This window comes from Bombina bombina, chromosome 2 (assembly GCF_027579735.1).
Source record: "Bombina bombina isolate aBomBom1 chromosome 2, aBomBom1.pri, whole genome shotgun sequence".
NCBI classification, from domain to species: Eukaryota; Metazoa; Chordata; class Amphibia; order Anura; family Bombinatoridae; genus Bombina; species Bombina bombina.
In genome coordinates this window covers 244,478,340-244,493,337 of record NC_069500.1, presented here as the reverse complement: position 1 = coordinate 244,493,337, position 14,998 = coordinate 244,478,340, and the positions used below count along the sequence as shown (strand labels likewise).

The following is a 14,998-nucleotide window of genomic DNA, read 5'->3' as shown; positions in this document are numbered from 1 at the left end:
ACATGACATGGGAAGGAGAGTTATGTGAAAGAAAATAATAAATTAAAAATAGATTATTGGAAACAGAAAGGGGAGTAATTTTTACAGTACAATAAGCCCATTTTAGGTCAGGGTTTCCAAAACTCCAGTACTCAAGACTTACTAACATGTCTGATTTTTATCATCACCTTGTTTGTGTTCCAGTCTTTATCTGCTGTTAAAATCTATATATTTCTATAATTTAACATAACCTTGGGGGATGTGGATAGATTTAAAGATGTTAAAGCGAGACTAGATATGTTATATCTCTTAAAGGGGCAAACACATAGGTATAGGCATGTTATAACCCTTTAGCACTTTATGCCCCTTTAAATTCCCACTTCAGTAACTATTAGTGCCTAACCCACTAAAAATGTATACAACAAACCTAATTTTTGTAGTGGATATTTATCCAGAAATGTTGAATAGAAATCCAGAAGTTTCACAGCAGTATCCAAAGCATACTGAATCTGATTCATTTTCTGAGGTGTGGCGTAGACAGAAACCTGCAGTGAAGAGAGAGAGAGAGAGAGAGAGAGAGAGAGAGAGAGAGAGAGAGAGAGAGAGAGATTATGACTAGCCTATAATCATCATATTTCTCTCCCTTCTTTCTTGATTCAAACAGTTTAAATTTCAAACAACCTAATTGGCTTTGTTCTCTTGGCATCCTTTGTTGAAAAGCATACCTAGGTAGGCTCAGGGGCAGCAATGCACTACTGGGAGCTAGATTCTGATTAGTGGCTGAAAATATATAAGCCTCTCATCATTGGCTCACCATATGTTCTCAGCTAACTCCCAGTAGTGAATGGCTGCTTCTAAAATAAAGTATACCAGGATAGCAAATTGGATAACTTCTGAACTATTTCTGACAGTAAATTACCTATTTGAGAATCACTTCCCCAAAATGTATTTCATGATCATATTGTGTCCCACAGTTATACAATAACACTGATCTATTCCTCTAATTATAAACAGTAAAATCCAATGCACCTTTTCAGCTGTGGCTAAAACTGAGCAAGCTTTTCAATATGCTGCCTACAGCAAGGCCTAAAACTGCTCCCATTTACACAAACAACTGGTAGCATTTTGTTTTCTTTTTGATGAGCGGCTATTACCATGACATTCTTTCAATTTATAGAGATTGTATCAACATTTGAACCTAATAGTTATCAAGCTTTAGCAGGAACGTAATACAGTTGTTTCTTTAGTTTGCCTCCATATTTAGAATTTATTACTTCTAGCCAGCCACCCTCACAGTACACTGCAATATATTTAAACCTCTGACAAGGTGTTATAGAGCAGCCAATAGAAAAGCAGGACTGTCTGCTCATTTCAACACTACAGATGTGTGCTTCTTTGCCTTTAAATGCAAAACTGCACATTCAGAGAAACTGCAGCATGCGGCTATAGTTTTCAAAAGCCTAAGAAGTACAGGTCTTTATTGGTTATACTGCCCACCATCTCAAATATTATAACAATGCACAGTAGAGAGGGTCACTGGCTGTAAGAGTATGCCGACTTATATACAGAGGTTACAAATTTAAATAAAATGTAACGTGTGTATATGTGTATACATATATACATATACATATATATATATATATATATATATATATATATATATATATATATATATATATATATATATATAACATAATTTATGCTTACCTGATAAATTTATTTCTCTTGTAGTGTAGTCAGTCCACGGGTCATCCATTACTTATGGGATTATATCTCTTCCCCAACAGGAAGTTGCAAGAGGATCACCCAAGCAGAGCTGCTATATAGCTCCTCCCCTCACTGTCATATCCAGTCATTCGACCGAAACAAGACGAGAAAGGAGAAACCATAGGGTGCAGTGGTGACTGGAGTTTAATTAAAATTTAGAACTGCCTTAAAAGACAGGGTGGGCCGTGGACTGACTACACTACAAGAGAAATAAATTTATCAGGTAAGCATAAATTATGTTTTCTCTTGTTAAGTGTAGTCAGTCCACGGGTCATCCATTACTTATGGGATACCAATACCAAAGCTAAAGTACACAGATGAAGGGAGGGACAAGGCAGGAACTTTAAACGGAGGGAACCACTGCCTGAAGTACCTTTCTCCCAAAAATAGCCTCCGAAGAAGCAAAAGTGTAAAATTTGTAAAATTTTGAAAAAGTGTGAAGTGAAGACCAAGTTGCAGCCTTGCAAATCTGTTCAACAGAGGCCTCATTTTTAAAGGGCCAGGTGGAAGCCACAGTTCTAGTAGAATGAGCTGTAATTCTTTCAGGAGGCTGCTGTCCAGCAGTCTCATAGGCTAAACGTATTATGCTACGAAGCCAAAAGGAGAGAGAGGTAGCCGAAGCCTTTTGACCTCTCCTCTGTCCAGAGTAAATGACAAACAGGGAAGAAGTTTGACGAAAATCTTTAGTTGCCTGCAAATAGAACTTCAGGGCACGGACTACGTCCAGATTATGTAAAAGTCGTTCCTTCTTTGAAGAAGGGTTAGGACACAAAGATGGAACAACAATCTCTTGATTGATATTCCTGTTAGAAACTACCTTAGGTAAGAACCCAGGTTTAGTACGCAGAACTACCTTGTCTGAATGAAAAATCAGATAAGGAGAATCACAATGTAAGGCAGATAACTCAGAGACTCTTCGAGCCGAGGAAATAGCCATCAAAAACAGAACTTTCCAAGATAACAGCTTGATATCAATGGAATGAAGGGGTTCAAATGGAACGCCTTGCAGAACGTTAAGAACTAAGTTTAAGCTCCACGGCGGAGCAACAGTCTTAAACACAGGCTTAATCCTAGCCAAAGCCTGACAAAAAGCCTGAACGTCTGGAACTTCTGCCAGACGCTTGTGTAGAAGAATAGACAGAGCAGAAATCTGTCCCTTTAACCAACTAGCGGATAAGCCCTTTTCTAAACCCTCTTGTAGAAAAGACAATATCCTAGGAATCCTAACCTTACTCCATGAGTAACTCTTGGATTCGCACCAATATAAATATTTACGCTATATTTTATGGTAAATTCTTCTGGTAACAGGTTTCCTAGTCTGTATTAAGGTATCAATAACCGACTCCGAGAAGCCACGCTTTGATAGAATCAAGCGTTCAATCTCCATGCAGTCAGCCTCAGAGAAATTAGATTTGGATGGTTGAAAGGACCCTGAATTAGAAGGTCCTGCCTCAGAGGCAGACACCATGGTGGACAGGACGACATGTCCACTAGGTCTGCATACCAGGTCCTGCGTGGCCACGCAGGCGCTATCAGAATCACCGATGCTCTCTCCTGTTTGATCTTGGCAATCAGTCGAGGAAGCATCGGAAATGGTGGAAACACATAAGCCATGTTGAAGACCCAAGGGGCTGTCAGAGCATCTATCAGCACCGCTCCCGGGTCCCTGGACCTGGATCCGTAACAAGGAAGCTTGGCGTTCTGGCGAGACGCCATGAGATCCAGATCTGGTTTGCCCCAACGATGAATCAGTTGGGCGAAGACCTCCGGATGAAGTTCCCACTCCCCCGGATGAAAAGTCTGGCGACTTAGAAAATCCGCCTCCCAGTTCTCCACGCCTGGGATGTAGATCGCTGACAGGTGGCAAGAGTGAGACTCTGCCCAGCGAATTATCTTTGAGACTTCCAACATCGCTAGGGAACTCCTGGTTCCCCCTTGATGGTTGATGTAAGCCACAGTCGTGATGTTGTCCGACTGAAATCTGATGAACCTCAGAGTTGCTAACTGAGGCCAAGCTAGAAGAGCATTGAATATTTCTCTTAACTCCAGAATATTTATTGGGAGGAGTTTCTCCTCCTGAGTCCATGATCCCTGAGCCTTCAGGGAATTCCAGACTGCGCCCCAACCTAGAAGGCTGGCGTCTGTTGTTACAATCGTCCAATCTGGCCTGCGAAAGGTCATCCCCTTGGACAGGTGGGGCCGAGAAAGCCACCATAGAAGAGAATCTCTGGTCTCTTGATCCAGATTTAGTAGAGGGGACAAATCTGAATAATCCCCATTCCACTGACTTAGCATGCACAATTGCAGCGGTCTGAGATGCAGGCGCGCAAATGGTACTATGTCCATTGCCGCTACCATTAAGCCGATTACTTCCATGCACTGAGCTACTGACGGGTGTGGAATGAAATGAAGGGCATGGCAAGCATTTAGAAGTTTTGATAACCTGGCCTCCGTCAGGTAAATTTTCATCTCTACAGAATCTATAAGAGTCCCTAGGAAGGGAAGCCTTGTGAGTGGTAATAGAGAACTCTTTTCCACATTCACCTTCCACCCATGCGACCTCAGAAATGCCAGAACTATCTCTGTATGAGACTTGGCAGTTTGAAAACTTGACGCTTGTATCAGAATGTCGTCTAGGTACGGAGCCACCGCTATGCCTCGCGGTCTTAATACCGCCAGAAGTGAGCCCAGAACCTTTCTAAAGATTCTTGGAGCCGTAGCTAACCCGAAGGGAAGAGCTACAAACTGGTAATGCCTGTCTAGAAAGGCAAATCTTAGGTACCGATAATGATCCTTGTGAATCGGTATGTGAAGGTAGGCATCCTTTAAGTCCACTGTGGTCATGTACTGACCCTCTTGGATCATGGGTAGGATGGTTCGAATAGTTTCCATTTTGAATGATGGAACTCTTAGGAATTTGTTTAGGATTTTTAAGTCCAAGATTGGTCTGAAGGTTCCCTCTTTCTTGGGAACCACAAACAGATTTGAATAGAATCCTTGCCCGTGTTCCGTCCGCGGAACTGGGTGGATCACCCCCATTAGTAAGAGGTCTTGTACACAGCGTAGAAACGCCTCTTTCTTTATTTGGTTTGCTGATAACCTTGAAAGATAAAATCTCCCTTGTGGAGGAGAAGCTTTGACGTCCAGAAGATATCCCTGAGATATGATCTCCAATGCCCAGGGATCCTGGAAATCTCTTGCCCAAGCCTGGGCGAAGAGAGCAAGTCTGCCCCCCACTAGATCCGTTTCCGGATAGGGGGCCCTCTCTTCATGCTGTCTTAGGGGCAGCAGCAGGTTTTCTGGCCTGCTTGTCTTGTTCCAGGACTGGTTAGTTTTCCAGCCCTGTCTGTAACGAGCAACAGCTCCTTCCTGTTTTGGAGCGGAGGAAGTTGATGCTGCTCCTGCCTTGAGGTTACAAAAGGCACGAAAATTAGACTGTTTGGCCTTTGATTTGGCCCTGTACTGAGGCAGAGCATGGCCCTTACCTCCCGTAATGTCAGCGATAATTTCTTTCAAGCCGGGCCCGAATCAGGTCTGCCCTTTGAAAGGAATATTAAGCAATTTAGATTTAGAAGTCACGTCAGCTGACCAGGATTTAAGCCATAGCGCTCTGCGCGCTTGGATGGCGAATCCGGAGTTCTTAGCCGTAAGTTTGGTTAAATGTACGACGGCATCAGAAACAAATGCGTTAGCTAGCTTAAGTGCTTTAAGCTTGTTCATAATTTCATCCAATGGAGCTGTGCGAATGGCCTCTTCCAGAGACTCAAACCAGAATGCCGCCGCAGCAGTGACAGGCGCAATGCATGCAAGGGGCTGTAAGATAAAACCTTGTTAAACAAACATTTTCTTAAGGTAACCTAATTTTTTATCCATTGGATCTGAAAAGGCACAACTATCCTCCACCGGGATAGTGGTACGCTTAGCTAAAGTAGAAACTGCTCCCTTAGGGACCGTCTGCCATAAGTCTCGTGTGGTGGCGTCTATAGGAAACATTTTCCTAAATATGGGAGGAGGGGAAAAAGGCACACCGGGTCTATCCCACTCCTTGCTAATAATCTCTGTAAGCCTTTTAGGTATAGGAAACACGTCAGTACACACCGGTACCGCATAGTATCTATCCAACCTACATAATTTTTCTGGAATTGCAACCGTGTTACAATCATTCAGAGCCGCTAATACCTCCCCTAGCAATATGCGGAGGTTCTCAAGCTTAAATTTAAAATTAGAAATCTCTGAATCCAGTCTCCCTGGATCAGATCCGTCACCCATAGAATGAAGCTCTCCGTCTTCATGTTCTGCAAATTGTGACGCAGTATCGGACATGGCTCTCACATCATCAGCGCGCTCTGTCCTTAACCCAGAGCTATCACGCTTGCCTCTTAATTCTGGCAATTTAGATAATACTTCTGTCATAACAGTAGCCATGTCTTGCAAAGTGATTTGTAAGGGCCTCCCTGATGTACTTGGCGCCACAAAATCACGCACCTCCTGAGCGGGAGGCGAGGGTACTGACACGTGAGGAGAGTTAGTCGGCATAACTTCCCCCTCGTTGTCTGGTGATAATTTCTTTACATGTAAAGACTGACTTTTATTTAAAGTTATATCAATGCATTTAGTACACAAATTTCTATGGGGCTCCACATTGGCCTTCCTACATAGTGAACAAACAGATTCATCTGTGTCAGACATGTTTAAACAGACTAGCAATGAGACTAGCAAGCTTGGAAAATACTTTTCAAATAAATTTACAAGCAATATAAAAAAACGCTACTGTGCCTTTAAGAAGCACAAAAAGCTGTCACAGTTGAAATAACAATGAACAAAATTAGTTATAGCAACCAAATTTTCACAGTAAATGTATTAAGTTAGCAAAGGATTGCACCCACCATCAAATGGATGATTAAGCCCTTAATACCCAAAAATGGATAACAATTTAATAATTAACGTTTTTATCATAGTTAAACACACTGTCACAGGTCTGCTGTGACTGATTACCTCCCTCAAAATGAATTTTGAAGACCCCTGAGCTCTCTAGAGACGTCCTGGATCATGGAGGATGAAGAAGGAAGATTGTGACTGAAATTTTACTGCGCAAAAAAGCGCTAAAATAGGCCCCTCCCACTCATATTACAACAGTAGGGAAGCTCAGTAAACTGTTTCTATGCAGAAAACAGAATTTATGTTTACCTGATAAATTGCTTTCTCCAACGGTGTGTCCGGTCCACGGCGTCATCCTTACTTGTGGGATATTCTCTTCCCCAACAGGAAATGGCAAAGAGCCCAGCAAAGCTGGTCACATGATCCCTCCTAGGCTCCGCCTACCCCAGTCATTCGACCGACGTTAAGGAGGAATATTTGCATAGGAGAAACCATATGGTACCGTGGTGACTGTAGTTAAAGAAAATAAATTATCAGACCTGATTAAAAAAACCAGGGCGGGCCGTGGACCGGACACACCGTTGGAGAAAGCAATTTATCAGGTAAACATAAATTCTGTTTTCTCCAACATAGGTGTGTCCGGTCCACGGCGTCATCCTTACTTGTGGGAACCAATACCAAAGCTTTAGGACACGGATGAAGGGAGGGAGCAAATCAGGTCACCTAAATGGAAGGCACCACGGCTTGCAAAACCTTTCTCCCAAAAATAGCCTCAGAAGAAGCAAAAGTATCAAACTTGTAAAATTTGGTAAAAGTGTGCAGTGAAGACCAAGTCGCTGCCCTACATATCTGATCAACAGAAGCCTCGTTCTTGAAGGCCCATGTGGAAGCCACAGCCCTAGTGGAATGAGCTGTGATTCTTTCGGGAGGCTGCCGTCCGGCAGTCTCGTAAGCCAATCTGATGATGCTTTTAATCCAAAAAGAGAGAGAGGTAGAAGTTGCTTTTTGACCTCTCCTTTTACCGGAATAAACAACAAACAAGGAAGATGTTTGTCTAAAATCCTTTGTAGCATCTAAATAGAATTTTAGAGCGCGAACAACATCCAAATTGTGCAACAAACGGTCCTTCTTTGAAACTGGTTTCGGACACAGAGAAGGTACGATAATCTCCTGGTTAATGTTTTTGTTAGAAACAACTTTTGGAAGAAAACCAGGTTTAGTACGTAAAACCACCTTATCTGCATGGAACACCAGATAAGGAGGAGAACACTGCAGAGCAGATAATTCTGAAACTCTTCTAGCAGAAGAAATTGCAACTAAAAACAAAACTTTCCAAGATAATAACTTAATATCAACGGAATGCAAGGGTTCAAACGGAACCCCCTGAAGAACTGAAAGAACTAAATTGAGACTCCAAGGAGGAGTCAAAGGTTTGTAAACAGGCTTAATTCTAACCAGAGCCTGAACAAAGGCTTGAACATCTGGCACAGCGGCCAGCTTTTTGTGAAGTAACACAGACAAGGCAGAAATCTGTCCCTTCAGGGAACTTGCAGATAATCCTTTTTCCAATCCTTCTTGAAGGAAGGATAGAATCCTAGGAATCTTAACCTTGTCCCAAGGGAATCCTTTAGATTCACACCAACAGATATATTTTTTCCAAATTTTGTGGTAAATCTTTCTAGTTACAGGCTTTCTGGCCTGAACAAGAGTATCGATAACAGAATCTGAGAATCCTCGCTTCGATAAGATCAAGCGTTCAATCTCCAAGCAGTCAGCTGGAGTGAAACCAGATTCGGATGTTCGAACGGACCCTGAACAAGAAGGTCTCGTCTCAAAGGTAGCTTCCAAGGAGGAGCCGATGACATATTCACCAGATCTGCGTACCAAGTCCTGCGTGGCCACGCAGGAGCTATCAAGATCACCGACGCCCTCTCCTGATTGATCCTGGCTACCAGCCTGGGGATGAGAGGAAACGGCGGGAACACATAAGCTAGTTTGAAGGTCCAAGGTGCTACTAGTGCATCCACTAGAGCCGCCTTGGGATCCCTGGATCTGGACCCGTAGCAAGGAACTTTGAAGTTCTGACGAGAGGCCATCAGATCCATGTCTGGAATGCCCCACAGCTGAGTGACTTGGGCAAAGATTTCCGGATGGAGTTCCCACTCCCCCGGATGCAATGTCTGACGACTCAGAAAATCCGCTTCCCAATTTTCCACTCCTGGGATGTGGATAGCAGACAGGTGGCAGGAGTGAGACTCCGCCCATAGAATGATTTTGGTCACTTCTTCCATCGCCAGGGAACTCCTTGTTCCCCCCTGATGGTTGATGTACGCAACAGTTGTCATGTTGTCTGATTGAAACCGTATGAACTTGGCCCTCGCTAGCTGAGGCCAAGCCTTGAGAGCATTGAATATCGCTCTCAGTTCCAGAATATTTATCGGTAGAAGAGATTCTTCCCGAGACCAAAGACCCTGAGCTTTCAGGGATCCCCAGACCGCGCCCCAGCCCATCAGACTGGCGTCGGTCGTGACAATGACCCACTCTGGTCTGCGGAATGTCATCCCTCGTGACTGGTTGTCCAGGGACAGCCACCAACGGAGTGAGTCTCTGGTCCTCTGATTTACTTGTATCTTCGGAGACAAGTCTGTATAGTCCCCATTCCACTGACTGAGCATGCACAGTTGTAATGGTCTTAGATGAATGCGTGCAAAAGGAACTATGTCCATTGCCGCTACCATCAACCCGATCACTTCCATGCACTGAGCTATGGAAGGAAGAGGAACGGAATGAAGTATCCGACAAGAGTCTAGAAGTTTTGTTTTTCTGGCCTCTGTCAGAAAAATCCTCATTTCTAAGGAGTCTATTATTGTTCCCAAGAAGGGAACCCTTGTTGACGGAGATAGAGAACTCTTTTCCACGTTCACTTTCCATCCGTGAGATCTGAGAAAGGCCAGGACAATGTCCGTGTGAGCCTTTGCTTGAGGAAGGGACGACGCTTGAATCAGAATGTCGTCCAAGTAAGGTACTACAGCAATGCCCCTTGGTCTTAGCACAGCTAGAAGGGACCCTAGTACCTTTGTGAAAATCCTTGGAGCAGTGGCTAATCCGAAAGGAAGCGCCACGAACTGGTAATGTTTGTCCAGGAATGCGAACCTCAGGAACCGATGATGTTCCTTGTGGATAGGAATATGTAGATACGCATCCTTTAAATCCACCGTGGTCATGAATTGACCTTCCTGGATGGAAGGAAGAATAGTTCGAATGGTTTCCATCTTGAACGATGGAACCTTGAGAAACTTGTTTAAGATCTTGAGATCTAAGATTGGTCTGAACGTTCCCTCTTTTTTGGGAACTATAAACAGATTGGAGTAGAACCCCATCCCTTGTTCTCTTAATGGAACGGGATGAATCACTCCCATTTTTAACAGGTCTTCTACACAATGTAAGAATGCCTGTCTTTTTATGTGGTCTGAAGACAACTGAGACCTGTGGAACCTCCCCCTTGGGGGAAGTCCCTTGAATTCCAGAAGATAACCTTGGGAGACTATTTCTAGCGCCCAAGGATCCAGAACATCTCTTGCCCAAGCCTGAGCGAAGAGAGAGAGTCTGCCCCCCACCAGATCCGGTCCCGGATCGGGGGCCAACATTTCATGCTGTCTTGGTAGCAGTGGCAGGTTTCTTGGCCTGCTTTCCCTTGTTCCAGCCTTGCATTGGTCTCCAAGCTGGCTTGGCTTGAGAAGTATTACCCTCTTGCTTAGAGGACGTAGCACTTTGGGCTGGTCCGTTTCTACGAAAGGGACGAAAATTAGGTTTATTTTTTGCCTTGAAAGGCCGATCCTGAGGAAGGGCGTGGCCCTTACCCCCAGTGATATCCGAGATAATCTCTTTCAAGTCAGGGCCAAACAGCGTTTTCCCCTTGAAAGGAATGTTAAGTAGCTTGTTCTTGGAAGACGCATCAGCCGACCAAGATTTCAACCAAAGCGCTCTGCGCGCCACAATAGCAAACCCAGAATTCTTAGCCGCTAACCTAGCCAATTGCAAAGTGGCGTCTAGGGTGAAAGAATTAGCCAATTTGAGAGCATTGATTCTGTCCATAATCTCCTCATAAGGAGGAGAATCACTGTCGACCGCCTTTATCAGCTCATCGAACCAGAAACATGCGGCTGTAGCGACAGGGACAATGCATGAAATTGGTTGTAGAAGGTAACCCTGCTGAACAAACATCTTTTTAAGCAAACCTTCTAATTTTTTATCCATAGGATCTTTGAAAGCACAACTATCCTCTATGGGTATAGTGGTGCGTTTGTTTAAAGTGGAAACCGCTCCCTCGACCTTGGGGACTGTCTGCCATAAGTCCTTTCTGGGGTCGACCATAGGAAACAATTTTTTAAATATGGGGGGAGGGACGAAAGGAATACCGGGCCTTTCCCATTCTTTATTAACAATGTCCGCCACCCGCTTGGGTATAGGAAAAGCTTCTGGGAGCCCCGGCACCTCTAGGAACTTGTCCATTTTACATAGTTTCTCTGGGATGACCAACTTGTCACAATCATCCAGAGTGGATAATACCTCCTTAAGCAGAATGCGGAGATGTTCCAACTTAAATTTAAATGCAATCACATCAGGTTCAGCTTGTTGAGAAATGTTCCCTGAATCAGTAATTTCTCCCTCAGACAAAACCTCCCTGGCCCCATCAGACTGAGTTAGGGGCCCTTCAGAAATATTAATATCAGCGTCGTCATGCTCTTCAGTATCTAAAACAGAGCAGTCGCGCTTACGCTGATAAGTGTTCATTTTGGCTAAAATGTTTTTGACAGAATTATCCATTACAGCCGTTAATTGTTGCATAGTAAGGAGTATTGGCGCGCTAGATGTACTAGGGGCCTCCTGAGTGGGCAAGACTCGTGTAGACGAAGGAGGGAATGATGCAGTACCATGCTTACTCCCCTCACTTGAGGAATCATCTTGGGCATCATTGTCATTGTCACATAAATCACATTTATTTAAATGAATAGGAATTCTGGCTTCCCCACATTCAGAACACAGTCTATCTGGTAGTTCAGACATGTTAAACAGGCATAAACTTGATAACAAGTACAAAAAACGTTTTAAAATAAAACCGTTACTGTCACTTTAAATTTTAAACTGAACACACTTTATTACTGCAAATGCGAAAAAACATGAAGGAATTGTTCAAAATTCACCAAATTTTCACCACAGTGTCTTAAAGCCTTAAAAGTATTGCACACCAAATTTGGAAGCTTTAACCCTTAAAATAACGGAACCGGAGCCGTTTTGAACTTTAACCCCTTTACAGTCCCTGGTATCTGCTTTGCTGAGACCCAACCAAGCCCCAAGGGGAATACGATACCAAATGACGCCTTCAGAAAGTCTTTTCTAAGTATCAGAGCTCCTCTCACATGCAACTGCATGCCATGCCTCTCAAAAACAAGTGCGCAACACCGGCGCGAAAAACAGAATTTATGTTTACCTGATAAATTACTTTCTCCAACGGTGTGTCCGGTCCACGGCGTCATCCTTACTTGTGGGATATTCTCTTCCCCAACAGGAAATGGCAAAGAGCCCAGCAAAGCTGGTCACATGATCCCTCCTAGGCTCCGCCTACCCCAGTCATTCGACCGACGTTAAGGAGGAATATTTGCATAGGAGAAACCATATGGTACCGTGGTGACTGTAGTTAAAGAAAATAAATCATCAGACCTGATTAAAAAAACCAGGGCGGGCCGTGGACCGGACACACCGTTGGAGAAAGTAATTTATCAGGTAAACATAAATTCTGTTTTCTCCAACATAGGTGTGTCCGGTCCACGGCGTCATCCTTACTTGTGGGAACCAATACCAAAGCTTTAGGACACGGATGAAGGGAGGGAGCAAATCAGGTCACCTAAATGGAAGGCACCACGGCTTGCAAAACCTTTCTCCCAAAAATAGCCTCAGAAGAAGCAAAAGTATCAAACTTGTAAAATTTGGTAAAAGTGTGCAGTGAAGACCAAGTCGCTGCCCTACATATCTGATCAACAGAAGCCTCGTTCTTGAAGGCCCATGTGGAAGCCACAGCCCTAGTGGAATGAGCTGTGATTCTTTTGGGAGGCTGCCGTCCGGCAGTCTCGTAAGCCAATCTGATGAAGCTTTTAATCCAAAAAGAGAGAGAGGTAGAAGTTGCTTTTTGACCTCTCCTTTTACCGGAATAAACAACAAACAAGGAAGATGTTTGTCTAAAATCCTTTGTAGCATCTAAATAGAATTTTAGAGCGCGAACAACATCCAAATTGTGCAACAAACGTTCCTTCTTTGAAACTGGTTTCGGACACAGAGAAGGTACGATAATCTCCTGGTTAATGTTTTTGTTAGAAACAACTTTTGGAAGAAAACCAGGTTTAGTACGTAAAACCACCTTATCTGCATGGAACACCAGATAAGGAGGAGAACACTGCAGAGCAGATAATTCTGAAACTCTTCTAGCAGAAGAAATTGCAACTAAAAACAAAACTTTCCAAGATAATAACTTAATATCAACGGAATGCAAGGGTTCAAACGGAACCCCCTGAAGAACTGAAAGAACTAAATTGAGACTCCAAGGAGGAGTCAAAGGTTTGTAAACAGGCTTAATTCTAACCAGAGCCTGAACAAAGGCTTGAACATCTGGCACAGCGGCCAGCTTTTTGTGAAGTAACACAGACAAGGCAGAAATCTGTCCCTTCAGGGAACTTGCAGATAATCCTTTTTCCAATCCTTCTTGAAGGAAGGATAGAATCCTAGGAATCTTAACCTTGTCCCAAGGGAATCCTTTAGATTCACACCAACAGATATATTTTTTCCAAATTTTGTGGTAAATCTTTCTAGTTACAGGCTTTCTGGCCTGAACAAGAGTATCGATAACAGAATCTGAGAATCCTCGCTTCGATAAGATCAAGCGTTCAATCTCCAAGCAGTCAGCTGGAGTGAAACCAGATTCGGATGTTCGAACGGACCCTGAACAAGAAGGTCTCGTCTCAAAGGTAGCTTCCAAGGAGGAGCCGATGACATATTCACCAGATCTGCGTACCAAGTCCTGCGTGGCCACGCAGGAGCTATCAAGATCACCGACGCCCTCTCCTGATTGATCCTGGCTACCAGCCTGGAGATGAGAGGAAACGGCGGGAACACATAAGCTAGTTTGAAGGTCCAAGGTGCTACTAGTGCATCCACTAGAGCCGCCTTGGGATCCCTGGATCTGGACCCGTAGCAAGGAACTTTGAAGTTCTGACGAGAGGCCATCAGATCCATGTCTGGAATGCCCCACAGCTGAGTGACTTGGGCAAAGATTTCCGGATGGAGTTCCCACTCCCCCGGATGCAATGTCTGACGACTCAGAAAATCCGCTTCCCAATTTTCCACTCCTGGGATGTGGATAGCAGACAGGTGGCAGGAGTGAGACTCCGCCCATAGAATGATTTTGGTCACTTCTTCCATCGCCAGGGAACTCCTTGTTCCCCCCTGATGGTTGATGTACGCAACAGTTGTCATGTTGTCTGATTGAAACCGTATGAACTTGGCCCTCGCTAGCTGAGGCCAAGCCTTGAGAGCATTGAATATCGCTCTCAGTTCCAGAATATTTATCGGTAGAAGAGATTCTTCCCGAGACCAAAGACCCTGAGCTTTCAGGGATCCCCAGACCGCGCCCCAGCCCATCAGACTGGCGTCGGTCGTGACAATGACCCACTCTGGTCTGCGGAATGTCATCCCTCGTGACAGGTTGTCCAGGGACAGCCACCAACGGAGTGAGTCTCTGGTCCTCTGATTTACTTGTATCTTCGGAGACAAGTCTGTATAGTCCCCATTCCACTGACTGAGCATGCACAGTTGTAATGGTCTTAGATGAATGCGTGCAAAAGGAACTATGTCCATTGCCGCTACCATCAACCCGATCACTTCCATGCACTGAGCTATGGAAGGAAGAGGAACGGAATGGAGTATCCGACAAGAGTCTAGAAGTTTTGTTTTTCTGGCCTCTGTCAGAAAAATCCTCATTTCTAAGGAGTCTATTATTGTTCCCAAGAAGGGAACCCTTGTTGACGGAGATAGAGAACTCTTTTCCACGTTCACTTTCCATCCGTGAGATCTGAGAAAGGCCAGGACAATGTCCGTGTGAGCCTTTGCTTGAGGAAGGGACGACGCTTGAATCAGAATGTCGTCCAAGTAAGGTACTACAGCAATGCCCCTTGGTCTTAGCACAGCTAGAAGGGACCCTAGTACCTTTGTGAAAATCCTTGGAGCAGTGGCTAATCCGAAAGGAAGCGCCACGAACTGGTAATGTTTGTCCAGGAATGCGAACCTCAGGAACCGATGATGTTCCTTGTGGATAGGAATATGT

At 44.3% G+C, this 14,998-nt stretch overlaps 1 protein-coding gene across 1 annotated transcript in view; it reads right to left on the bottom strand.

Annotated features, from left to right (window-relative positions):
• LNPEP (leucyl and cystinyl aminopeptidase) overlaps nucleotides 1-14,998 on the bottom strand; it is a 538,618-nt gene that overhangs the window by 289,746 nt on the left and 233,874 nt on the right. The window contains exon 5 of the mRNA XM_053701508.1: nucleotides 407-524. Coding sequence (XP_053557483.1) covers nucleotides 407-524 — 118 coding nt within the window. The remainder of the gene's footprint in view (nucleotides 1-406; nucleotides 525-14,998) is intronic.